Source organism: Onychomys torridus, chromosome 2 (assembly GCF_903995425.1).
Source record: "Onychomys torridus chromosome 2, mOncTor1.1, whole genome shotgun sequence".
In the NCBI taxonomy this organism is placed as follows: domain Eukaryota; kingdom Metazoa; phylum Chordata; class Mammalia; order Rodentia; family Cricetidae; genus Onychomys; species Onychomys torridus.
Window position 1 is genome coordinate 69,271,945 of NC_050444.1, and position 25,833 is coordinate 69,297,777.

Consider the following 25,833-nt stretch of genomic DNA (forward strand, 5'->3'; position numbering starts at 1 on the left):
TGGTGCCTTCCTGTAATCTCAGAATACAGGAGGCAGAGGCAGGAGAGTTGGAAGCCTGTCTGGGCTACATAGCAAAGACTGTCAAACAAAAAGAGAGAAGAAAGGATTAGTGGCCTGAAGTGAAATAAATGGAGATCGGTCCCTAGTGGCTTTTAATTAGCTGCATGTCCTGCTCAGGCTGGTTTTGAATTTCCAATTTGCCTTAGATTAAATAAACATCCTCCTTTGGGAAGTTTGGATGAGACTCTGTTACTTGCTAGAAAAGGCAGTTTAAAGTACTTCTTTTTTTTTTTGAGCTGAGGATCGAACCCAGGGCCTTGCGCTTGCTAGGCAAGCGCTCTACCACTGAGCTAAATCCCCAACCCTAAAGTACTTTCTAATATCCATTCTCAGTTAGATTTCAGGGACATTGTCCACTCAAAATAGTAACAGGCAGAGAGATAAATGAAATGCCAATTTGCAAAGAACAATGTGATTTTTCAGAACACTGCAGCATTCAGGTTAGATGCCCAGTTCATATTCTTTCCTTCCAAGAGCCTTTGTGGAAACCGGCTGCTCTGTCAAGACTGCTCAGTAAGCCTGGGCCAGGGCAAAAAAGCTGTGCTTAAAGCTATTCTCAGCAAACTGTCGGAGTCCAGTGCAGTGCTCATACCCATCGTGGGAATGGACTGGGCTGTCTTAAGGCAATTGTCCAACAGACTGGTTTTCCCCTATAGCTTGATTTACTCACCTTTCTGTTGATCTTGCTCTTCTGCTAATACTTTCCTTGGAGAATTTATAATGGCTTTGTTATCGATACATATAATAGTATTTTTATTTGCCAGCTCTGAGCTAAGCCCTCTGTATGCACCGTCTTGTCAAATCCTATTAAGTAGGTGTTGCTCCACTTGACAGATAAGATTGAGACATGTTAAAAAAACCTGACCAGGGTAATTTGCCTTCCTAAGTAAGAAAACAGAGTAAGACGAGATGCAGAAATTGTGTTAGGGATCTGACTTGTTACCCTGGCCTTAATCGTTTTAAAGTTAGCCTGCTTTCGTGATTTGAGGAGAGAAATACATGGTCAAATGTGTGCATAGCAGCTTGTCTTCATGGGGGCACATGCCAATCTTCAGCATTTTAAATCAAAAGCATTGATCATTTGTTGAGGTTGAGGCTGGAAATTCTTGGTTTCTGATTGTTTGTTTGTTTTTTTGAGACAGGGTTTCTTTGTGTTGCTCTGACTGTCCTGGAACTTGCTTTGTAGACCAGGCTGGCCTCAAACTCAGAGATCCACCTGCTTTTGTGCCAGAGTGCTGGGATTAAAGGTGTGTGCCACCATGCCCAGCGAGGCTGGAAGCTTTTACCTACCCTATCAGGTAGGCAGTGTTAGCTCTCTCTTAAGCAATGAGAAAACAGATTCAAGGTAAGATAAAATACTTCATGTGGAAATAAGTAGTACAGGCCAGGCCCCCTTGCTACACATACCTCCTGCTTTCCCCACACTTTATTGCCTATCATTCAAAATTTCTGATCTGAATTGATCTTCTCATTTCATAGCCCAGCAGTTTTCCTTTGATTGCATCCTCATTTAAGAATACTATCTTTAAGGACTTCTAGCACAGCATTACATGGAAAGCTTACGTGCAAATGGTGAGTAGTTTTGGCTTCTGGAATGGTGTGTCGTAAAGTTTGTTTCCAATAGAAAGCAACCCCTACCCTACCCTCACTCTCCCCCACCTCCCACCCCACCTCACCCACCACCCTATTCCTCACCTTACCCCCTCCACCCCCACCCCCATCAAGTCTGTTCCCTGGCTCTCTGGGCAATTTCAAAGTTCCTGGGACACCACATAAGTCATTGTTAAAATAAGGAACAAAAACTATAATTCTTAGTCTAGCATATTCTATAGGTGCTTCTGCCCCCACACCAGGGAATGTTTGGGTGTCTCTATTTTTATCTGCAGTCAAAACCCTGGATGAGCACCTGTTTAAAGATTGTGGGTAACTGGATGTGTGACTCACACCTGTAATCCCAGCATTTCAGAAGTGGAGGCAGGAGGATCCGAAGTTCAAGGTCATCCTCTGCTACAAGTTTGAGGCCAGCCTGGGCTAACAGGAGACCCTGTCTCAAAAAGTAACAAATAAGTTACACATATGACTATATTACCATATAAGGCCCAGAAATTCTACTAAGTATATATCCCAAAGAATTAGAAACAGGTTATTTAGACAACATATTTAGGTATGTTCAGAGAACCAGTTCATGTTAGCCAAAGGGTGGACATAACCCTTACATCCACCAACAGATGTAAGAACAGAAAAGCAAACCCTAGTTTATACATGCAATGCCATCCTATGTAGTCATAAAAAGCAATGAAGTGTGTGATGCATGCTACAAACTGGAATAACCTTGTCTGGATTCTTTGACCTAGCCAGACAAGCGCAGGCCTGGCGGAGCAGGCCTGTGATCCCAGCTACTAGGGAGGCTTCGGCAGGATGTTTGTAGGTTCAAAGACTGCCTGAACTACAGAGTGAGTTCGAGGCCAACCTGGGAAGCCTCGTGCTCACAAACACACACACACACACACACACACACACACACACACACACACACACACAAATGCCACACACACCAAATGCCAAAAAGGCACACGACTCCATTGATATGAAATACACAGAATAGGTAAATCTATAGAGAAAGAAAATGAATTAATGGTTTTCAGGGGACTAGGCAATGGAGTGACTACTTCATTTGTGTGTGGGTTTCCTTCTGATGGAACCCTTCAGAATTAGGAGGGGGTCATTGCTGACTGTTTTAAGTGTAATAAATGCCACTGAATTGTAAATTTTTAAATAGTTATCTTATTGCTATGTTGAGTTTCATCTCGCGTAAAAAGTAAAAGTTTAACCATCCTCTTTTGCCTTTCTCTGGGTCTGGAATCTTCTTTACGGATCCAGGGCAAAAGAAAAGAGTCTTCATCCTTGTGGGAGGGGTAAAGGCCTTGTGGGAAGAAGGGCCCCTTGCAGCACCGTTGTTTAAGCCGCGTGCGCGGGGTCCCGCTGGGTCCCACTGGGTCGGCACCCCGGGCGGGTCCTGAGGTCGGTGGGCACTGCCGGGGTTCTTGGGGGAGGGAGAGCGCACACCCTCTTAGGAGACACATCGGGCCGATTGAAAAAAAAAAAAAAACCCACAAAAGTTGGCGATGAACTCAGAGTAGGAGGGGGTGCCATTCCTAGCCTCCTGGAGTCTGCAAAGAAAAGGGCCCACGTCAGTCAGGAGGCTTGCGCTAACTCATGCGGGTGACTGCCACATCCCCAGTGTAGGAAAATGCATTCTTTTGTTGTTGGCGGAGACAGTCCCCTTCCGCAGCTCCCGGGCCAAGGTGGGCAGCGCGGTGGGACCGCGGCTTGGGGAGGTGGGGACTGCGCGGGGCCGCGCTCCCGCCCTCCGCGGCGCCCACCGAGCAGTAGGAGGCGGCGGCGGCCCGCGAGGGGGCGGCGGCGGCGGCGCGGGGCTTTGTGGCCGCGGCGCGCGCGGCGGGGCCTGGCCGGCCGGGGGCGCGCGGCCGCCCGGCGCCTGGAGCCCGCGGCCCTGCCGGCCGCTCAGCCCGCCAGAGCAGCCCAGGCCGCCGCGCTCGCGCCTCCGCGCCCCTCCCCGGGACCCGCGGCCGCCGCGCCGCCGCTGCAGGTAGGAGGTTGAGGCCGGGAGGGCCGCGGCGGGCCGGGGAGGCGGGCGGAGCGGGAGCGCGGGGGTCTGGCGGGCTTTGGGGCCGAGCCGCCGCGCCCTCCTCCCCGCAGGCCGCCGGCCGCCTGCGCGCGCCGCGGTGCCCCGGGAACCCGGCCGGCCTGCAGCGTACAAAGCGCCGGCGCGCGGGCCTCGCAGACGCGCTGGAGCTCCCGGGAGGGGGAACTCCGAGCCCGGGGCCCGCGAGGCGTGTGGGGAAAAAAATCCAGCAGAGCCCGCGGTGCCGCGGTCCTCACATTCCCACTGTGTGCAGGGAACTGCGCTCGCCGCTTTTCCGTACTTGTCTCCATTGAGACCCCCGCCTTCCGTCCGGTCCTGAGGATAATGGGCTGGGTCCCTCCTTCAGAGGCTCTTAGGAGGAAACAGCGCATCACATCCCTGCCCGACTGACCTTGGGGAAGCTCCTTTGCTCGGAGGCTGCTGGGTTGGTGTTTCTGTAATGGGGGAGTAGGGTGTGATGTAATACCCACCCCCAGGTACTATTGTGAGAGATACTGTGTATCTGCTGATAGCTAAATTTAAGTACTTCATGTCCCAGGGCCCGGGTCCTAAACAGTTGGCATGAATTATTAAATCATCGCACTGGCACTGAGGTAGCTCTGTAAATTGCAGGGATAATTGTTCTGTTGGAGTAAGAAACACGGATTTAGTCTCCCTGTTCTGATGATAGAGAATGGATGTTTTATCGCCGCGATAACATTTAACAGTACAAATGTTTTGCGCTACTTAGGAGAATGGATCAAGGGTGAAGACACATCTTTTCACACATTTTAAACGGGAGCTGGGATATTAGGGCCTGAGTTGTGTAGGGGTTTTAACATGCCAGAAGAGGCCACGGATATGTGGTTACTCAGGAAATTGTTGACTGTTAATAAAGTAGTTCCTGAGTTAGGATTGAGGACAGCTGCGAGAGTTTGAGGCCAGAGAGGGAGATAAGGAATGGAGAAAAAGAATTCTGAAACCTGGAGAAAGATGGGGTTACCCATTTCTTCTCCCCACAGCTGCATCTTGAGACAGGTCTGTCCTGGGTCGTGGGAGGAGTGGAGTGGGAGGAGTCCCGAAGAAAGATCAGAAGTTGTCTCTCTTTACTCCTGCAGCTGGGCGGAAGTGTTCCGATGAAATGCAGGCGCTAACATTAGGCCTGGCAAAGCATTGCGCGTCTTAGGATGCAGGGGTTGGTTCCTGGTTGTAAGATGCTTAAAAGCCTAACTGATGTGAAGAAGGGGTGTTGACGTAGTGGGACTGAAGAAACTTTAGAGTTTCAGTTTGGAATAGGGAGAACTGTAGGAAGGGAAAGAGGGAAGAAGGGGAAGGTGCCCTGGTCTGCAGTACAGTGGAGCTGGCCACTTCAGTACACTGCGGGGAGCCACGGGGGAGGCACTCTGCACTCTCTGGATTGCTTACCCGCCCTCACCTTCCCCACGAGTGAGCATGACAGAGTTCTTGGATAAAGGTGTTTTGTTTTAAACTAGGACTCAGAAGAGGGTTTGGGGTCCACAGTGATGGGACGGGCAACAAATATTCTGCAGAATGGAAAGAGCAGGTGCTTTGGGAGAGATCAACAACTTAGCCATTTCCCTGTGATTGTGGTATGTGTGTATGTGAGAGAAGATGAGTCTCTTTTTTCAAGTAGTTGGCAGGAAACTCAACAGCATTTCACTATATTTCCTGGCCATTAGGAAATTCATTAAAAAAAAAAGTGTTTCCTGAGTGCCAGTCCTTTGCTGAGTCATAGGCTACATGTGGAGATGCAGAGATGAGTCAGAAATTATATATTTCCTCAGGAGTTTCCCATTCCAGACAGGGAGATGGACACAAAGAGCAAATTATAAAAAGTGTGGGCTGTGCTACTGGTTGACATGTATGATTGACCGTGGGCTTGGAGAAGAGTGGGTCACCTCCTTTGCTAGAGACTCGGCCAGTGCGCCTCACACTGAGTTTGAGCAGAAATTCTGAATGTTCTGTGACAACCTCCTTTTATCTCATTCATGCTGTTGAGTCTCAGCTGTGACGTTCCCTGTCTTAAAACCGCAGGTGCATTGTACGTGTAGCATGTGAGCTGTCTGGTTCGGTAGGGTCTGGAGAATGTTCTACAATAGTCACGCTTTCAGTGTTGAATGGGTGGATAATTTAATAGATAGCTAGCAAAAATAAAAGACTTAAGTAGTGAGTAGCAGCCAGAGGAAGGCCATAGCTGGATGGCCAAACACCAAACTGGATGATCACAACATCCAACAGACTAGATGTCGGCCAATTGAGAGGACCACCACAAGACTAGATCAAATCTAGGGCTTACAGATATGCGGCAGAAACCTACTGGAGAAGCCCCACTGAGGCAGCCAGCTGGAGTTTCCAGTCAAGAGTCCTAGGTAGAATGGGATCATCTTCTCAGGTAAAGGACAAACACCAGCAGACCAAGGACATCATCGAATTGGGAGTTTACAACCAGCAGAAACTAACTGTGGAAACTGAGGCAGTCAGCTGGAGTCCCTAACTGAGAGACTCCTTGGCAAGATGGTCCTCTCCATCCTCTCCATCCTCTCCGTGGATGAGCTTTCTATGGATGAACTTCTAGCTTCGTGTTCAGTTAAGTTGATTGCAAATAGTTTATCTCCTAATCTGTTCTCAAGGACAGAGTGTTCCTAATACCCACCGTTGCTTGCTCTTTTCCTAGTTAGAGAGCTAAGGAGCCAGCCTTCCCCAGGAGAGGGGGTCTTGGAGGAGACAATGCAGGGCCTCCCCACTCCCAGCGTCAGCTTTCACCAAGTAAGAACTGAGGACAGTTAACCAATATAATGTACCTTACACTGCTTAAACTCATTTTGGAAGGAAAGCCGTTACTTATAAGCAGGCCTGTGGGCATTAGTTTAGGCAGGCTTTAAAACAGTTACACTGGAGCTGGGCCTGTTAGGATAGAAATGGGTACTGAATGGACCTTGAAGCAAAGATTGCAGGCAGAGGAAATCCAGCATAAACTGAGCCATGAGAAGATGGCAAATTTAAGGGCGTGAGGGTGTTTGGTCTGATTAGGTTGAAAGATACATGAGGTGGAGCAGATGGAGGAGGTGCTGATACTCAAGAAGGATCTAGAAAAGCCCTGAGTGTCTTGTGAGGAGTTTGGACTTGTTTTATGACTTTAAGAAGTGGGAGAGATGTCACAGGGTACACACAGGGGTGTGTCACAGTGTACAAGCGGGACATTCTGTCCTGTGGTTGTATGGAAGATGCTTTGGCATTTGGGAGAGCAGTTGCAGATTAAGGTCAGACAGAAGAAATGAGCAGTGAGACTAGGGAGCCAACAGTTGATAGTGAAGTATCATAGAATGAGTTTTGTTAACTGGTTGCTCATGTTGGAGAACATGCTGAGGTTTTTTTGCTTGGGAAGCCCCATGGGTAGGGCTGAAATCACCAGATGTCAGGAGACTTGTAGATGGTGGGGCAATAATTAGTATGGCTTTAGCTCTCTAGAGAATTAGTAATTTCTGAGGTGCCCATATGGGACAGTGATAGAGGAAGTTGCTAGAGAGATGGCAATATGTCTGAACAAGCACTGATGGTCTACTGTGTGAAAGATGCACACACAGTGTAGTTCCCCCTTGATGGAGCAGATGGATAGTAGTGTGGAGAAATTGTTCTGAGAGACGCTGTAAGAGCTGAGTACTTGATAGCCCCGGGCTAGAGCAGATCTGAGACTCAATCTTCTGAAGTGTGGGAGTGGAGAAGAGTGTCCTGGCTAAGACAAGAAGCAGGATGGTGTGGAACACTCCCAGAAGGGCACCTTCTGCATGTCAGAAATGCTTCCTGCAGGGGAGGCTTTAATAACGAGTCTAAAGGCATTTCAGGGGAGCCTGGGCGGGGGCCGGTTTAGAATGGAGCTGTAGAGGAGATGAAGGGAGGGGGTCAAGACTCTTAAGAACTCTCATCTAGTTTAAAGAGGAGTTTCTGTAAGTGGGAGGACAGAGAAGAGGGTGAGGAGTGGGGGCTTGCCTTAAACACAAGGCGGATCCGGTCTCACTCAGATACAGATGGTAAAAATAAACACTTCCACGTGCTACGGCTCCTTGTGGGGAAGGGGGCTAACACAGAGGAAAAGGCCACTGCTGATGCAAAGCCTCTAAAAGAAAGAAGGTGGAGGGAGGAAGGGGGTTTGCGAGGAGCGCCCGTCCTGGCAGGCAGGTCTGAGCACGTGAACAGAAAACGATGATGACCATAGTTAACATAGGCTCTGAAAAACTGCCATTTCTTCTCCCTTTAGGCTCTTCATGGTATTTTCAAGAAACCAGAAAACTATAGTTCCTCTATTAATTCCTTATCAAAAGAGATATTTTGAATAGTAGAACATGTAGCTATAATTAGTAAAAAAAAACCATACAAATGGCAAGCAGGTGTGTGTCCACATGCATTCAGCAAATACGTATCCAGTGCCCGCTGCATGGTGGACAGCCTTCAAGACACTGGAGAACTGATCACTGGCCTTAGCTGCATTACCTGGGGTTGCTTCATTTATAAAGTTAAACCTACACATATGGCCTTAAAGCTAGAAGGGCTATTTGAAGTGCCAGGATAGTCTCATTGTTTTGTACAGTATTTTATTTCATTGGTCCAAACCCCTACTAGCTTCATGAATAATGAAAAAATGCAATCCGTGTTTGGTGGTAGAAATTAGGTTGCAGAAAAACACTGCCAGGCCTGGAAGGGACTTGGAGAGCACCTGCTTTAGTGGTAATATAGAGATGAAGAACTGACAGGGAGGAAAGAGGGCTTGCTTCATGTCACAAAATAAGTGACAGAGTGTCCTGAACTTTTCAGATGACATGTCATCCAGCTTTTCTGTCACTGTACCTAAACTCTGAGTTAATTGGTTTATAAAAAGAAAAGGCCTGGGTTGGGGGTGTCTCTGAGTAGTGGACACTTGCCCAGCTGGCTTTGGTCCCTAGCACTGCATTTGGGAATTGGGTGGTAAAGGCTATCTGGGCCCATACTTTCTGATTGTTTGAGACAGGATCTATGTAGCCTTGGCTGGCCTGGGACTCGCTATTTAGATGAAGCTACCTTTGAACTCCTAAAGATCCATCTGCCTCTGCCTCAGGTGCTGGGATTAAAGGTGTGTGCCATACATCTGGCTAGGCTCATACTTTTTGAGGTCTTCATTCATTCAGTTGGCCCTGTTGATTTGGGCCTATGGCAGGGCAGTGTGGCATGCTGGGAGTACATGGTAGAGAAAAATTGCTTACCAGGGAGCCAAGAGGAGGTGAGGAAGGGGCTGGAGTTCTACTCTCTCCTTTAGGTGCTAAGTTGGTGTTCTGAAGTCACCTCACTAGATCCATATCTGACGGTTCCAGTTCTTCCTGAGAATGGCAAGCTGGGCACCAGGCTCTTACACAAGGGGCCTTATGATCCAAATCACAGCAGATGGGATGGTGGGGGGGGGGGGGGACGGCTTGAAAACACCTCACAGAAAAGGGCACCTCAATGGGAAGATGTGGGGAAAGAGCCTGGAAATAAACCATGAACTTTCAGCAGCAGTCTGTCCCCTCTCTGGTACCAGATCCCCAGGATGCTCTTATTTGTGCCAAGCCTTAGATTTCTCATTTGTGAAGAAAGAGAGGTTGGGTGAGGTCTTTTTTTTTTTTCCCTTAAGTTTTAATATGCTAGGGTTTAGGTTTTTTCAAAGAATAATTATTTTCAAGATGTTGAATCAGGATACAGAATAGTTACAGAAAATAGGAAATAGCCTTTGGTTTTTTAGGACAGACTACAGCCTGTTGGCAGGCCTCCAAGGGAGGTGTATGAAGGTCGTGTGGCCCATCCACGATGTCCATATATAATATGTTAGTCCTGTATGTCTCCCAGGTTGTGATCCTGTTTTATTCTGTTGCTGATTTGTTTCTCGCAGGTATTCAGGTTCCTATTCTTAGGGATAGCTCTGTCCTGGAACAAAGTCCTGGGCACATCTCTGCTGCTGTTCCTCACCCTGCCTTATCACCTCTCCGTACTACAAGTCTCTGTGCCGTCTCAGTTTTGTGGGACTGCCATCTCTCCACTGTAGGGAGCACCATTCTCCTTGATGCCAGCTCAGGACTGTCTCTCGTTCAGGCCATGTGCATCTCAGTGCAGCATCTCTGCATTCTCTTCCTCCCCTTACCCTTGTGTGTGCACAGACATGTCCTGGGCATGACGTCCTTTAACAGGCTTCTTTCTCCCTGTGAACATCATCCCACTCTGGGTGCAGAGCCTTTCTTATCCCACCCCCTCCCTTTTAGAAAAATCTGAATTATCTCCTTTGGTTCCTCCTGTTCACATCCTTAGAACTCATGGTCTCTTGTTCACAGGAGGGCAGACCCCCTCTTCCCTCCCCTGAGCAGCCAGGGCACGTGGTCCTTTGTTAGGGTGTCTGTTCCTGAATGCCGTTCCTTTCAGACATCAGCTTGTGTCAGTAATCTTCCTAAGATGTGGGGTTTATCTTTGTGTTCCCCATACATTTTAGAGCAGTGCTTAGCCGTCTATAGAAGTGCATTGTGTACTGGTTTAATTTTATGTATATGAAATGAAAGGCTGGTAAATATACGTTTGGGTCTACATTATACAGACCATGCTACTTTAGGAACAGTTTGAAATGGGAACGAACAGAGAAAGAACCACAGTGCACGGACTCTTCGATCTTGCTTTTTACACTGCTGGGCTTTGTGCAGGTTCAGGATTACTAATCCATCTCACAGGTGATGCACAGAGGTGCACAGCTCCAGGGTTAGGATATGAGCACAGGTTCTCAATACCCCTATCTTGCTTCATTTCGCCTCACCATGGGAGCCCAGCTTATTACTGTCCTGACCCCTGTCTGAGTTCTCCATCCTAGCTGTTCAGGTACCAGGATTAACTTCAAGGTGTGATTTTTTTTCCCCTACCAAAGGCAATAGAAACAAAATCTTTGCCATTTCTCTACACTTTGCTCAAGCCTTAAGACTTAGTTTCATCCTTGGTGGACTTACAAATCACAGACTGTCCACGTCAGCCTTCTTTGCTTGCCCTAGCAAAATACTGCAGATCAAGTGTCTTGAGCACAGAAGTTTCTCCGTTGTCGTTTCAGTGGCCGAGAAGTCCCAGATCAAGGTGTTGGCAAGAAAGGTTTCATTGTGAGGCTCTTGTCCTGGCATGTCAGTCCTTCTATTTCATAGTATGCTCATCTGCCCCTCCCCCAGAGGGGGAGGGAGAGTGTGCAAGGTCTCCGATGTCTCTTTGTTAGGGCACTCTTCCTGTTGGACCGAAGGCTCATCCTTAGGGTCTTATTTAATCTTAATCACTTCTTTAAATGTCTAATCCCAAACGCAGCCCACTGGAGATTGACGGTGTGGCATTGGAAGTTGGTAACATACAGTCATTCAGTTCACAAACAGCTGGCTTTTCCTTTTAAGGTGACTATTAAATGAACTAGTACCTGGTCATCAGCTTCTCTTGGTCTAATCAATGTTAGTGCTTTGGGAATTGCACTAATCGCTTCCTCTTTGTTCTTTTACGATATTAGAATTATTATGCTCTTTTATTTCCACCTGTCTTCAGATCTTTGCCAAGCCCCAGGGGAACTTTGACTGCATTTGGATTTTGCTGTTTTATTGACCATTTTTACTTTAATGCGGCTTTTAGTACACTTTAACACAGCTTTGTCTTACAATATTCTGTGTGTGGCTGGTAGTTTTAAACCTATACAAAATGTACATATGCATTCGCTGTCTACTGGGGCCCACTTGTGAGGGTCACTAGGCTGCTGTTGGATCACAACCATGTAATCTCCTAGCAGGGAGTATACTAACAGAACAGCATTCATAAGGAGGAGCTGCTGCTGAGCAGAGTAGGGCAGGGAAGGCAGCCCAGCTCTAGCAAAAGCTCACACTACAGGCAAGGCTTGCTGAGTTGCCATCTGTAACCTATTACGGACATTGTGGATTAGTTTTAAGACAGATTATGCTTTTTGGCCTTGGTATGTCCAGTGATGGGCTTTGATGGAGAGATCTCTTACTTGGGAAGTTGATGAGAACTGTCCGTTGGGTGCTCCCGTGGGATTGTAGTGGAATTGCTGCCTACCCCTGGGGTGTGGACCACCTTAAAGTTCTACATTATCTTTGTAGTTACTTCTGGTTTGTATCAGATCGGCTGGGGAAATAATTTCAGAGCTCTGATTAGACGGGGTGAGGGCTGCATTCCTGGGGGGAGAGGTGGGCCCTCAGTTTAAGAGCAAGTGAGGAGGTAATGGAGGCAAGGGGGTGGGGAGGAAAGAGGGCAGAGCCAACAAGTGGAGGTGGGCAGAGTAGACAGTCCCCCCTCCCCCAAGCTGCCCTGTTAATGGACCCTTGCCAGCGGCTCCCTGGATTGCTAAGTAATTGAGACCATCTTAGCAGGAAGCAGAGACCATCACTAGAGCTGAACCGAGAGAGCTAGGCAAAGCAGAGGAGTGCGGGCCTGGCCGATGTGCTGGCTGTGACTGGCTTCTGCGACTCACCGTCTCTGTCACTGTGGCAGGTTCCTGGGCCTTGGCTTTCTTCTATTGGAAATAGAAATAATAATTCGTTTGTAGAGTTAAGCATCCTACCTCACAAGACTGTTGGGAATCCACAAGCTAACTTTGGGGTACAAAAGCTTGGGCGTACACCAGAGTCCCTTTTAACTTCCTGTTGAACACAACCACATGGCCCAGAGAGGCCTGGTGTTCTACGAAATTAAGCAAAGTAAATTAGCAACTCTGGTTGTACTTAGCTAGTGATTAAATAACAGTTTAGTTAATAGGCTGTTAATGGTCCCCAGGTGTTGGTAATTCTGGGTATTTGCTTTTGAGAGCAGTTGTATAATTTCTTCTGGTACTTAGATTTTTCTTTAACAGAAAGATTAAAGTGTAATGGATGATGCCCCCAAGAGTGATTTAGGGGAAGATGAAATGACATACTGCACCTAAGGCATTTGGTGTACAGTCTAACTCACAATAAGAACTCAGTAAAACTTATCTGCTCTTACTGGGACGCAACCTGGGCACCCTTAAGGCAGATCTCTGAAATGTAGACCCTCCCACCCCAGCCCACCCCTTTCCATCACCACCTGCTGGCAGCCAGCGGTACTGCACACACACGGCAAGGAAGAATTCTTAAACTGCTTGCCAGTGTCAGCTCTACCAAGTGTCCCAGAGATCGAACCTCAGGGTGTGGTTTGTTTGCCCGAGAGCCAAGATCATAGAACATTAAGCAATGAAAGGACGTCCTTCACCTCCACAATTGGGTGGAATTAGAATATTAGCAACAAGAGCAGAGGAAGGACAGACAGACTGGTGTGCTGTAGATGGGATGTTAAGTCAGCTACACAGTTACAAAGACAGTTTGGATGCTTTCATCTTTTGAGGCAACAATTGCTCTTCTAGACTTTTTTTTTTTTTCTTTTAAGCAATAGTCAATGTAAGAGATACTTATTTAGAAAGTAAGCATATACAAATTTATGCTACATATAAAATAGCCTTACACCTAAGAGAAAAAAATAGAGTGAAACCCTTTTCATTTGTGAATTAGAAATCTGAGTCTTTAGAGAAGCCATTCTTAAAAGAATGCGGGACACATGGGGAAAGTAGACATATCATGTCTGCTGAGGCAGAGGCGTTGGTGTGGGGGAGTCAGAGGCGTTGGTGTGGGGGAGTCAGAGTAGGCTCTGAGAGCTATATGTTTTTTAAGGACACCCACTGACTCGATAGTAAAAGCCAAAGAAGGTTGGTGTCTTGTGAGATAGAGATGATATGGAAGAGGGAAGCTGTGCAGGACCTGTGTTCAGAAATTTTAGTTTGGGAAACATTGGATTATAGTGAACAGACATATTGATGAAGGCAAAGAATTAGTTTGACCTGTGGGGAAAACAGAACCCCTACTGGGTGCCACTGTGGGACTACGAGAGTCCTATAGTCAAAGCACAGGTTTGAAAGTTTAAAGGAGCCCGGGTCCTGTCCTTGAATAAAAAAGCCCCTTATTTAGCTTTGCTCAAGGTCTGAGGTACACCTGCCTCTAGCACGTGTTTGGTTGTCTTTGTAACTGTGGTACTAGGTGTGCCCAGTGTGCTGGTGAAGAGCGAAGTCTGGTGGGGGAGGGCCTAGCCCTCCCTGGTAGTATTCACTCTAAGCCTGCCTTGGGATGAGGTGTAGAACATTGTGAAGGCCCTCCTCAGACTGTTGCCCTCATTTAAAGTCCCCGTTTCCAGCTTTTCTGCTGGCCTGGTCTGCTCCGGCCTCAGTTAGATACAACAGGATACCTCTCAGCAGGTATCATGGGTGAGAGTAACTGCCTTCAAGTTTGATTTTTATAGGATGGTTATAAGATTTTTTAAAAATGTGTGTGTGTGTGTGTGTGTGTGTGTGCGTGTGTGCGCGCGCACACACACCTGGAGAGGCCAGAGGAGGACCACCTAAAGCTCAAATTATAGTTGATTGTGAGCTGCTCTATAACTGAACTCTGCTGAGTGCTGAGAACTGAACCCTGGGCCCCTGGAAGAGCACCAGGCACTCTGAAATAGTCATCTCTCGAGCCCCCATAATGTGATTTTTTTTTTTTTAAAGTCTTAGGCTACATGAGATCCTGTATCAAAAAAGAAGAAAGAAAAGAAGATTTTCAAAAAGCCACAATCTTTCCCATATATTTTTATTTTGGAAAATCTCAAACACACAAAATAGTTGAGAAAACAATGTCGTGAACTTGGTGTATCTGCCACTCTCAGTGTTCAGATGACCTCACTCTAGCTCTCGGGACCCCTTTCAAGTTGATTCCTAGTCCTTCTGATAAGAAGTGGGCGCTTTTAAATGGACCACACAGTCAATATCTTGATGCTTGTCCACTGACTCGGAAAGATGAGAGGCTTAGAGAACATAAACGGGTCCAGGGCTGTGTTGGTCCTTTTCAGCAGGGGATATATCAGCGCTCACTTTGTTTCTGCAGCTGCTGTGGCTCAGCCATGTTTGCCAGCACTTACGTGAGGGATTCATCTCATAGGAAACTTCTTGTGAGCAGAGGATGTGGGAAAAACGATGTTCCGTACACATCAGAGCAGTACAGCATTTATGAAGTATTCAGCAACGTAGAGGAGGGCAGGGTTGAATAATTTGAAACTGCCCAAAGTCCAAGGAACAGTCATAGAATGACACCAAGAACATTAGTCTTGAGGGACAAAAAGACCCCAGACTCACCTCTGTGTCACTCACCTCTGTGCCCTGGGCAATTCACTTCAGCTTTTTGGCCCTTGGTTCCCTCAATTGTGGCGAGGAGCACTGCACTCTGTCTCTAAGGATGCAGATTCAATTCTGAAATTACAGAAATTGTTTGCATAACACTGTCCAGGCTTAAACATGGCTCTCAGTTGCCAGGCGGTGGTGGTGCATGGGAGGCAGAGACAGGCAGATCTCTTACTTCAGCACCAGCTTGGTCTACATAGGGAATTCCAGATCATCCAGGGCTACACAAAGAAACACTGTCCAGAAAAACCAAAATGAAGGAAGGAAGGAAGGAAGGAAGGAAGGAAGGAAGGAAGGAAGGAAGGAAGGAAGGGCCTTCAGACCTGATGGGTCATTCATTCATTTTTTATTTATTTCTTTCCTTTTTGAGACATGACCTCACACTGTAGTCTAGACGGGCCTCGAACTTACTATGTGCTCCAACTCACAGCAGCCCCTTGTCTCAGCCTCTGCAGTGGTAGTGAGGTTACAGGTATAAGCTGCCATTCAGGGCTTACCCCTCTTGTTTTGAAGAAGGACCTGAGGTTGTCCCAGGTACGTCACCTAGGTCAAGGATACAAAACTACAAACAATGGATATCAGGGATGGGGAGATGGCTCGATGGTTAAGAGCACTTGTTCTCGAAAAGGACCTGGGTTCTATTCCCAGCTCACAATTGTCTGTAATTCTAGTTCCAGGAGATCCAGCACCCTCTTGTGACCTCCCTGGGCACCAGGCATGTGAGTGGTACATAGACATACATACAGGCAAAACATGTACATAAATTTAAAAAATAATTAAAACAAAAATATCAGACATCCAGGAGCAATTTCTTTATGAATCTGAAATCTTGGTAGTGCTTTTATATAACTTGATCTGTTTGATTAGACAGTGGTCTCCTCTACCTTCATCCGTGCAAATAAAAAGAGTAAGCTATTTATTTCCAATGCTGCCTAACGTTGGGAGACAAACCAGCTCCTTATATTAAGCAGAGATAAATTAGGAAATTAGAGTGATATGTAGGTGTCACAAAGACTCCTGGGAAATCAACTGGGAGAATGTGAAATCCCATTCTTAGTGAAGCTCTGGCTGTGTTCCTGGCTCAGCAGTAATGAAAAAGAAGTTACTTGCCCCCTTTAAAAAAAGGGAACCAGGTTAGGGATTAAGCCTCAGTGATTTATGACATTTCTCTTGCTGGAATTGGTAATTCTTGCTTCAAACTTCCCCTTGCAGGCTAGCTAACGACCAGGAGAAATAAGAGTGGAAAATGCAAAACAACGAAATTATTAAACCGGCCAAATACTTCTCAGAGCTGGAGAAGAGCATCTTGCTTGCTTTAGTGGAAAAGTACAAGTATGTGTTGGAGTGTAAGAAAAGCGATGCGCGAACTATCGCCCTCAAGCAGCGTACCTGGCAGGCGCTGGCCCATGAGTACAACTCTCAGCCCAGCGTGTCGCTGCGGGATTTCAAACAGCTGAAGAAGTGCTGGGAAAACATCAAGGCTCGGACCAAAAAAATTATGGCCCATGAGAGGAGGGAGAAAGTGAAGCGCAGCGGGAGCCCACTGCTGAGTAACCACGTCCTGGGCAAGGAGAAGATTGGCAACATGCTGCCGGAGCAGCTGTACTTCCTGCAGAGCCCACCCGAGGAGGAGCCCGAATACCACCCGGATGCAGCTGCCCAAGGTACCCCTCCCCCATGCAGTGGGGCTGTGCTGGCTGCAACAGCTTGTCATTGGAATTGTAAAATGCTTCACTTTTAGGAAGCTTGTAAGAAATGTTGCTATCAGACTGAGTTGTTACACAGGGCATACAGAAGTTCCGTTTTTTATGTAGTCTCTTAGAGATGATTATTACTTAACCATAAAGAGCGCGTGTGTATCAAGCTCCTTACTGTATCAAGCTCCTTACTGAGGCACTCGGGTTCCTTAGCTCAAACTATTTCCATTTTATTAAAGGAAATTGGATGGTGATTTCGTTCACTCAGTCTTTAAAGGGTTCTTTTTGAGGGCCTACTGTGTTAGGTGCTGCTACTTTAAGTCACTCAGAAGGCCATGCTGAATGAGTAAACTGTTTCCCATTTAAAAACAAAAGAACAGAGGTTAGTGGCTTGCAGAGGACCAGAGTTCAGTTCCCAGCACCCACATTGGGCAGCGTACAACCACCTATAACTCCAGCCCCTGGGGATCAATACCCTGTTCTGGTTTGTGCAGGCACCCTCATGCTCATGCATAGCCACTTAGAGTCACACACACACACACACACAGAGAAAGAAATATAACTCTTTTATTTATTTATTTATTTGTTTGTTTGTTTGTTTGTTTGTTTGTTTGTTTAATTTATTTGAGTCAGGGTTTCTCTGTGTGTAGCCTTGGCTGTCCTGGAACTCTCTCTGTAGACCAGGCTGGCCTCAAACTCACAGAGATCCACCTGCCTCTGCCTCCTGAGTGCTGGGATTAAAGACATGCATGTACCACCATGCCTGGCTAGAAATATAAATCTTAAAAAAAGTAATGCATCAAAAGTACAGAGACCAAATAAAGCAAAATACCCTATTAGCATCCACTCAGATTCATACTAAGTATTCATTCATAGTTTTACTCACTGTAATAATTGTGAACCAGAGTTTTTGTGGCATTCTAGGGGTTTAGAGAAATTCTAGGGACAAAGTTAAATTTTAGCATACTCCTGTTGAAAGAGCAAAACATGCCACACATAATTCTTAGGGAAGGAAGAGACTGTCTATAATGAGAGATGTATGGTTACTTGTAGCTTCTAAAGGTGGGCATCAAGGAGTGCCTCATTCTCCAGGCAGGCAGAGAATGGAAATGTATATGGATAAATTTCCCACAATTCCCACATCCTTTAAAGTAGGAGTGGCCCCTTTATATAAAAGTTCATTGCAGTCTGCAGAAGGCAAGCCCTGAAGCAGAGGGAGGTTGGTGGGGTTACCACAGGGCTGCACAGAGGTCCTCCAAGGACCCAGCAATCACTTGCCTGGGAAATCTGGTCCTTAGCTTGCAGAACATTGAATTCGGTGTCCCCAGAGTAGACAGAGCTCCAAGGGCCTGGCTCCTGTTAATTAAAAGTCACAAGAAACTGTTTGAAATCAAGAATGCTGTGTAGAGTGAGAAAGGTAATTACCATGTGAGCCAAATACATGCTTTTGATTAACACTTTTTCCCCCTGTGGGCAGATCATCCTAGGAAGCTAAATTATGGCACAAACTTTGCTTGCTAATCAGTTGGTTAAGTCCAGGTGAGTAGGCTGAGTGACCAGCGTGGTCAGTTGTCGTGGACCTTGTGTATCATTTCCTGATGTAGGAGACTCATGTCTAGGCCTTGATTCTCAGGTTTCCACGACAAGCCAGCTCTTGGCAGATGCGGTGTGTGTGGGCACTGCCAGCTCTCCTGTTCCTCCGTGCTGCTCCTGTGGGCACACACTTCCTTTGCTGACCTTCCGTCACTCTCTCTTGTTGGCTGCAGAGCACGCCCTCAGTGCAATTGTAGGAGTGGTTCTGGGAAGGAGGGAATGAGTGAGCAGCCCTGCTGTTCATGTGGCAGACTGTCCTGTGCAGTGCTGGGGAAGACACTCGTGTGAATGCCGTTTATTTAGCAAACGTGTGATCTAGACACAAAATTGTTATGTGGCAGTTTTACAGCTAGTCTTTGTATTCTTTTGCTTCTCCTGTCATGTGAATCCTGGGGATTGCACTCAGTCAGGTGTCAGGCTCGGTGGCAAAGAGCTTTATCCGTGAGCCACCTCACCAGCCCTTATAGGATTGTATTTGGGGAACAAAACACATCCCCCACCACACACACACTTTTAAAATCTGAGGCAGTGTCTAGAGATTTCATCTCGTGACTTTTTGTCTTTTCTTTCAAAGACTGCAATTCATTTACTCAAATAGAAATTTCAAGCAAGAAGTAAATATGTTTTTTCTCCTCCATCCCTCCGTCCCTGTCTCTCTCCCCCTCTTTCTTTCAGATTTAGTCTCATGTATCCCTGGCTGGTCTGGAACTCTTTCTATAGAGCAGGCTGGCATTGAGCTAATAGAGGTCTATCTGCCTCCCAAATACTGGAACGAAAAGTGTGCATACTACACCTGGCCAAAACATGGATTCTTGATGCTCTTCTGTAGTGGCATTTGCTAGAGACTCATTTGTAAGAAATGTATTAAGGTGTATTTGATTTTACACATATGTATATGTGACTTAGTGTGTCTATGCATACATATGCACCACATGCATGCAGGGTACCATGGAGGCCAGAGAGGGTGCCAGATCCCCTGGCGTTGGAGTTACGGCAGTTGTGAGCTGCCTGATGTGGGTTCTGGGGACCAAACTCTAGAGCTCTGCAAGAGCAGTGAGTGCTCTTATTGCTGAGCCCTCTCTGCACATCATTTTAACTTGGATATTTTACACAGGTAACACTGGAGGCTTCCCTTATTGCTGGTGTTTATGAAAACACAGCCAAAGCTCCTGTTTCCGCGACAGACCTGAGAGAAGTGAGCCTTGGTGCTCAGTCGGTGTAGAAGTATGCCCAGATGATGTTAACACTCCTAGCTGAGACACTAGAGCTCTTTTTGCAATTCGATGGACTCATTTTATGTTTCAGTTGACTGTCGAGGAGGTGGGGAGGAGGGGCAGCAGAGATGGCTCAGCAGGTAAGGTGCTTGCTGTTCAGAGCCCAGCACCCACAAAAAAGCCTGCTGTAACCCCGGTTCTGTGGGGGGAGGGGACAGGAGGATTTCTGGAGTCCCCAACCCAGCTCCAGGTTCAGGGAGACACCCTGTCTCGACAATAAGGCAGAGTAATGGAGCAGGACATCTGGTGTCTTCCTCTGGCCTAGAAGAGAGGTGCACGTGCTCATCCCCCCAACTCCCTCTCTCGCTGTCTCTCTCTCTCTCCCCCGCATACAAGTAGTAATAAAATTAAACAAACAAAAGATATGGCGTCTCTGGAAATCGGTGGGGGAAAGATAGAAAATTTGAACACCTTGTGTGTTTTTGACACATGACTGTGTGTGTTACTTTTGTATTTGCAACACTGTGGTGTCTAATACACAAGTTGTAGGAGGCTCGTAAGCAGTGGAAATGTGAGCAGACAAAACTGAGGTGCTCTGTAATCACACACACCACATCTTGAAGCTTTAATATCACAAAAGAATCTCATCAATAATTTTATGTTAATTACATGTTTAAGTTTTTAAATATACTGGATTAAAATCAGTGTAGCTTTTGTAATGTGGGTGTAAGCATTCAGAATTACTCATGCAGTTTATAGTCTACTCTGCTGATCAGGGCTGGGTTCCTAGAGATGTGCTGGAATTTATTATTAAATGTTCAGGATGGAGTTTAACAGATTCCACTAGAGGCCTCCCTCTAGCTACATTTTTTTTTTTATGGGAGATGGCATCACTGTGTCACTAACCTCTGGATATTCATGGCTTTGTCAAAGACTTGAACATGCTCAGCAGTGTTTGAACACAGTGGTCTTACCGTTGAAGGGATATGCTTAAGGATGTGTTTGTAAGAAAACCAGCGTTTGTTGTAAGCGCAGTCAAATCGGTTGCCAGTGTGCAGACTTTGTGACCTGTGCTAATCTAATTTTCCTTTTTGAGGAACAGGTGTGGAGAGGGGGGGCCTGGTAGGTAGGATGACAGTTTAAATACATTAAGATTGTTTATTTAATTGTGTGTGTGCATGCCACGGCCTGTGTGTGATGTCAGAGGACAACGGGAGTGGGCTGTAACCTTTACCACGTGGATCCTGGGGATCCGCCTCAGGCCTTCAGGGTTACCCACGGAGCCATCTCACTAGTGCTTAAACACATTTATGAGGACCAGGCGTTTTCAGTAGCAGCCTTGTGTTTCAGGAGAAGTTATATTTAATGTTGTGTGCATTGTGTCACTATTACGCAGTGTGAACATTTTGTTCTAAGTCCCCTTTTCACTGTTGAGTCCAGTCCTGTTCTTTTAGGGGGTGAACTCAGGGACAGAGGACTGCGGTGTGTCTCCAGTCAGGGCACACCTGCATCCTCGGTCTGTGCAAAGTTCCTCTTGTGTGTCAGTCATGTGTGTGTCCCTTTGGTTCTCGGTCCTACCCTCACTCTCTTGTGTCCCATCCTCGTGGGTCTGCCATGCTTTCGTATTCTCTCACACGTACTCCTTAATGCACATCGGTTAAAACCTGTGCTGCAGCTAGCTCTTCCTTTTGCTCTCCTCGCCTGGGATAGCATGTTTAAGATCCAGTTTCATTGCCGTGTGTAAACCCAGCCTTTTCATTTTCGTTAAGATGTAAGGTCCTTGGGTACGCACCCACCGATCCTTCTCATTTACCTCAGTTATCTCTTTCCTGCGTCTGATGAGGATAACCGGAGATCGTCCTGCACAGTTTTCTTCTCATCTTTTTATTGCTGTAGTAGGCTTCTCCTGCGGCTGCTAAATTTACCCAAATTACCCAAGTGATAGAACACCCTCTTGGCTGTGTTCTCAGTCCCAGAAAAGCCTCCCTACTCTTTTTGCATAGAGTTGGGTTGTCTTCTATTTCGGGTGGCATTGTTTCACCTGAGAGAGAGATGGTAGGGGATGCGTTTGCTATTCCCAGGCTAGTCTTTTTCCAATTAAGGGGTCGCCCAGCCTATCTGAGTACTAGCCTCTATGTGTTGGCGCTAATATTTGTTTGAAAGTTATTTTACCAGTCTGTCTGGCTTTAAGTCTTGTCTTCTGCCAGACTTCTTAAGAGGTCTGGCTGTTTTTCTTTGGAATGTATATGTCAGCACACATCTTAAAAAAGATAGTTTAAAAGAAATCATTTCTTTGCTTACAGACATTAAAATGCTATGATTTTGTTGTTATGCAGGCCTGGATCAGAATCCTGGATTTTCATGGAGCCAAATGGCCTTGGATACTAGATTTGGTTTTCTGGAGTCATACTGTGTTAAAGGATTGTAGGAATTGAATGAGGGATTGTAAACTGCTGGTACCTGTTGTGGGACACTTGAACAGCAGCTGATGTCACTGTCACCCCCACGTCCTTGAAGCCTAGAATTGAGACCAAGGGGAGTAGTTGAGAATTGGGAGAGAGTTTTACATTGTGAATGGATGAACTTGAAAGACTCCTAGGTGTGTAGTCGTCTAGCTATGAGGGTGAGGTGTCAAAAAAAGTGTCTGTTTCCAAAACAAAACCATTTTCAGATCTGAGATGAGAAAGGAAGCGTGAGGTACTGGGGTGGATCCTCACATCCGGGCATCAGGGCCTCAGTGTCACCCCTTCCCATTCCTGTCTCCAGTGAGTGCGTCAATCAGTCCCTCAGCTGTGTCAGGTATGGAGAGCTGTGACCCATGTGCATTTCTTCAGTGCTTACTGCTACCCCAGGTTCTGTGCTGGGCTCGACATGAGAGTGAAGTGAGAGGCGCTTTCTATCTCCAGAGTTGGAGACTTGAGGGAGGAACCAGAGGCCTTCCCTCCTTTCTTTTTCTTGTTTTTTTTTTGGGGGGGGAAGCATTAGATATATATTTTTAAAGATTTATTTTTATTTATGTGTATATAAGTATTTTGCCTGCACATGTTTTTGTACTACATGCATGCAGTGTCCACAGAGGCCAGAAGAGGGCATCAGATTCCCCTGAAATCAGGGTGCTGGGAATCAAACCTCGGGGCTCCAGAAGAGCCGCAGGTGTTCTCAGCAGCTGAGCCGTCTCTCCAACTCCAGATATTATTTTTGAGACAGAAGTCTGCTATGTAGCCTAAGCTGACATCACACAGGTGAACCTCCCACCTCAGTCGTCTAAGTGCTGGGGACAGGCTGTGTCATACCTGGCTTAAACTAGTGCCAGGAAGACAGAAAAAATGTGCAGGAAGGGCAGAGTCCCAGTGAGAGCCAGTGCACTTGGTAGGAGTATTGGGAGACACTTTCATTATCTAGATGATACTAAAGTTGTTTTTTTCTTTTCTGCCAAAGTGTCAGTATTTCGATTTCTGTAGTTTCCTTTAGCCTTGATTAGAGACTACTTATAGTTGTCTCCTTGCCCCTCGGAGTGGAATCATCCAGACAGTAACCCTTCTCCTTTCTTTAGCAGAGCATTGTGAATTAGATTTCCCCCAGCAGCTATTAACATTCCCAGCATCCCGTCTTCCAGAATAATGTAATAGACATATAATGTAATCAATTTTGTTAATAAATTAGAATTCCTTTTCTCTAAGGAGAAGATTCTCTTTATTGAGAATGTAGAGCTTCTCAAGAAAGTCTTGGAGTCACAGCTAGAAATCTCTGGGGGTGCTGGAGGTATAGAGAGTGCTGGCCTACTGTGAGAAAGCCCTGGTTCAGTTCCTAGCTTCATAAAACCACACGTGGTGGTGGTTCACAAGCCTGTAATCCCAGTGTAGGCAATGGGGTAGGGAGTGGAGGCAGGAGGATGAAAAGCTAAAGGTTATCCTCAGCTGCACAGTTAAGTTGGAGGACAGCTGGGGATAGAGGCCCTGTCACAAACAAGCAAACAAACAAAAAGACTCCACAAGCTTGGAGTTAGTGGTTTTCCTTATTAACATTCTCTAATACTAACATTATCACGCGATAAAAATACCAGTGTACTCACTGCACCTAGCAAAAGGAAACTTTTTATCTCCACATGCTCTTTCCCTTGTGTCTTCAGGCCAATAAGTATTACTAGCCATCCACTGGGTACCAAGGAAAGTACTTAGTATCCAGGGATAAATGAAATGATCAAGGCCTGGTGGCCAAATAGAAGACTGTGCTGAGTGTTGTTAAGGAGAGCACTTAGGAGGGAGAGGGCTGGGGTTTCAGAACAAGCACTGTTCGCCTGAACCAGCAGGGATCCCAGAGGAGGTTGGAAAAGAGAAACTGGTGAGTGAGGGGGAGGGTGTTGGGGGTGGCTGGGGTAAGTACTGAGCCTAACTCCGGGAATAGTGAGATGCGGGGTTGTGAATGGCAGCATGACCTCAGAGAAGGAGTGTTCGGGTAGGACCCCAGGGCGCACAGGGCATTTTGAAGAGTAAAACAGTAAAGCAAGGAAGAGGCAAGGTTGGGACCCGATTATAAAGTTAGATTGAGAATAGAGCCAGAGATGGGACCTCACGGGAATACTGAAGGGGACAGTCGATGGAACAAGAACCCAGTACTCCAAGGAGACTTGAGAGGAGCAAGCAGAGGAAGGCAGGCCTATGAAAACGCTTAGGAGAGGGGGCAATGTCGGGAGCTAACGGAGGAAGGAGAGTTCAAGGTCTGTCAAGTGCTGGGGAGAGGGGAAGAGAGCGGAACAGGGCCTCCTCCTCACGGTGCCCACCGGTGCTAACAGCCAGATGGAGGCGACATGCAGGGAGCTAGGCCAAAGTTTAGACTCCTCCCCAAGGAGGAGCAGATATAAGGGCTGACTGCAATGGCAGGAAGCCCCATGGTACTCTTGAGATAGAACAAAAGGTTTATGGCTGATGGAGAAACTGTCGAAGGTGATCAGACAGACAGGGAATTAACATGACCCCTCACATTGTCACCCCCATTCTACGACCTCATGCTTCTCCGAGCCGGCCACATTTCAGTTTGGAATTTGCATGACTATCTCAGGATCCCAGAGATGTCCCAGTGACAGAGTGAAACACTTTATCAAAGTCAAGTGAGGACAGAGGACCTGGGCATCAGGGCCAAATGCAGACACTGGTTCATAGTCATCCTGCAGCGAGGCACTGTTGTTTGCAATTGGACTGACATTTTTCTTCTGCCTGTAAAATCTTTTAACGTGTTTTCTGCTACTGTTTTGGCTGTTATTCTTTCCAGAATCCTTTGCTGTTTCAAACAGAGAACTGTGTGATGATGGGAAAGAGTTCGTCCATTTCCCTGTGTGTGAGGGGACCTCACAACCCGAACCCTCATGTTCAGCCGTCAGAATAACAGCCAATCAAAACTACAGGAGCAAACCCCCTCAGGAAGGTGCTTTAAAAAAGATGCAGGAGGAAGAGCACCGTCAGCAAATGTCCATCTTACAGCTGCAGCTGATCCAAATGAACGAGGTGCACGTGGCCAAAATCCAGCAGATCGAGCGGGAGTGCGAGATGGCCGAGGAAGAGCACAGGATCAGGATGGAAGTCCTCAATAAGAAGAAGATGTACTGGGAAAGAAAACTACAAACTTTCACCAAGGAGTGGCCTGTTTCCTCATTTAACCGGCCTTTCCCCAATTCACCCTAAGACTTGGGGATGGCGCCCTTGTAGTGAATCTGTGTTGGCAAGTTTGGGATGTGACCTCTGCGGTCAGTAGGGCAGACCTACGACTAGGTGAATTAGAGTGATAGCAGTCACTTATTTAAGATACATTCAGGTAAACAGCTGCACCCCATGTACCCCTGACATGGCCACGGAGCTGTTCCAGTCTCTGAAAACCACCACTATGCGTGCTATCATTCTGAATGTAATGTTTCTTGATTAGAATTCATAGAAGAACCGTGTGTGAGTGTTGTATTTTTTATTTTATTTTAACGAAATGCAAGTGTGATGATAAAGGAGTGTGGCTAGTGATTTCTACTTTATTTTTTGGTGGTTGTTTTTTTTTTTTTCCCCAGCTGACAGTGGAGCTTTTGCACCAGATGTAAAGCCCTCCCACTGTAGGCTGCCCTGCGTGGCTGTCCTGTCTCCATTTTTTTGGTGTTGTACTCTGAGTGTGGTTCTTTGGAAAGCCCAGCCTTTGGAAGGGTATTTCCTAACAGGGCTCACAAACTGCCTTTCAAGGCTTTCCCCAAAGAGGCTTTCTAAGTAGTGTCTCCCACAATGGTGGTTTTAGGAGAAGTAGGGATATAACAACTTTGAGGGTGTATTGTTCATTTAGATTCCTACATCCTGTCTGTTTTATTAAAAACGTCTTAAAATGTTA

The 25,833-nt window shown here is 46.6% G+C and overlaps 1 protein-coding gene across 3 annotated transcripts; it reads left to right on the top strand.

Moving 5' to 3' along the window:
- Positions 1 to 3,174: 3,174 nt before the first annotated feature.
- Msantd3 (Myb/SANT DNA binding domain containing 3) lies at positions 3,175 to 25,833 on the top strand. 3 transcript variants are annotated; one of them, XM_036177256.1, is made up of 3 exons: positions 3,175 to 3,365; positions 16,185 to 16,636; positions 24,745 to 25,833. In XM_036177256.1, exons 2-3 carry the CDS (start codon positions 16,219 to 16,221, stop codon positions 25,152 to 25,154), a joined length of 828 nt encoding a protein of 275 aa, XP_036033149.1. In that variant the 5' UTR covers positions 3,175 to 3,365; positions 16,185 to 16,218; the 3' UTR covers positions 25,155 to 25,833. The 3 variants fall into 3 exon arrangements, with proteins under 3 accessions (XP_036033149.1, XP_036033148.1, XP_036033150.1); XM_036177255.1 differs by lacking the exon at positions 3,175 to 3,365 and adding an exon at positions 3,545 to 3,670 and having other exon boundaries at positions 24,745 to 25,831; XM_036177257.1 differs by lacking the exon at positions 3,175 to 3,365 and adding an exon at positions 4,104 to 4,151 and having other exon boundaries at positions 24,745 to 25,831.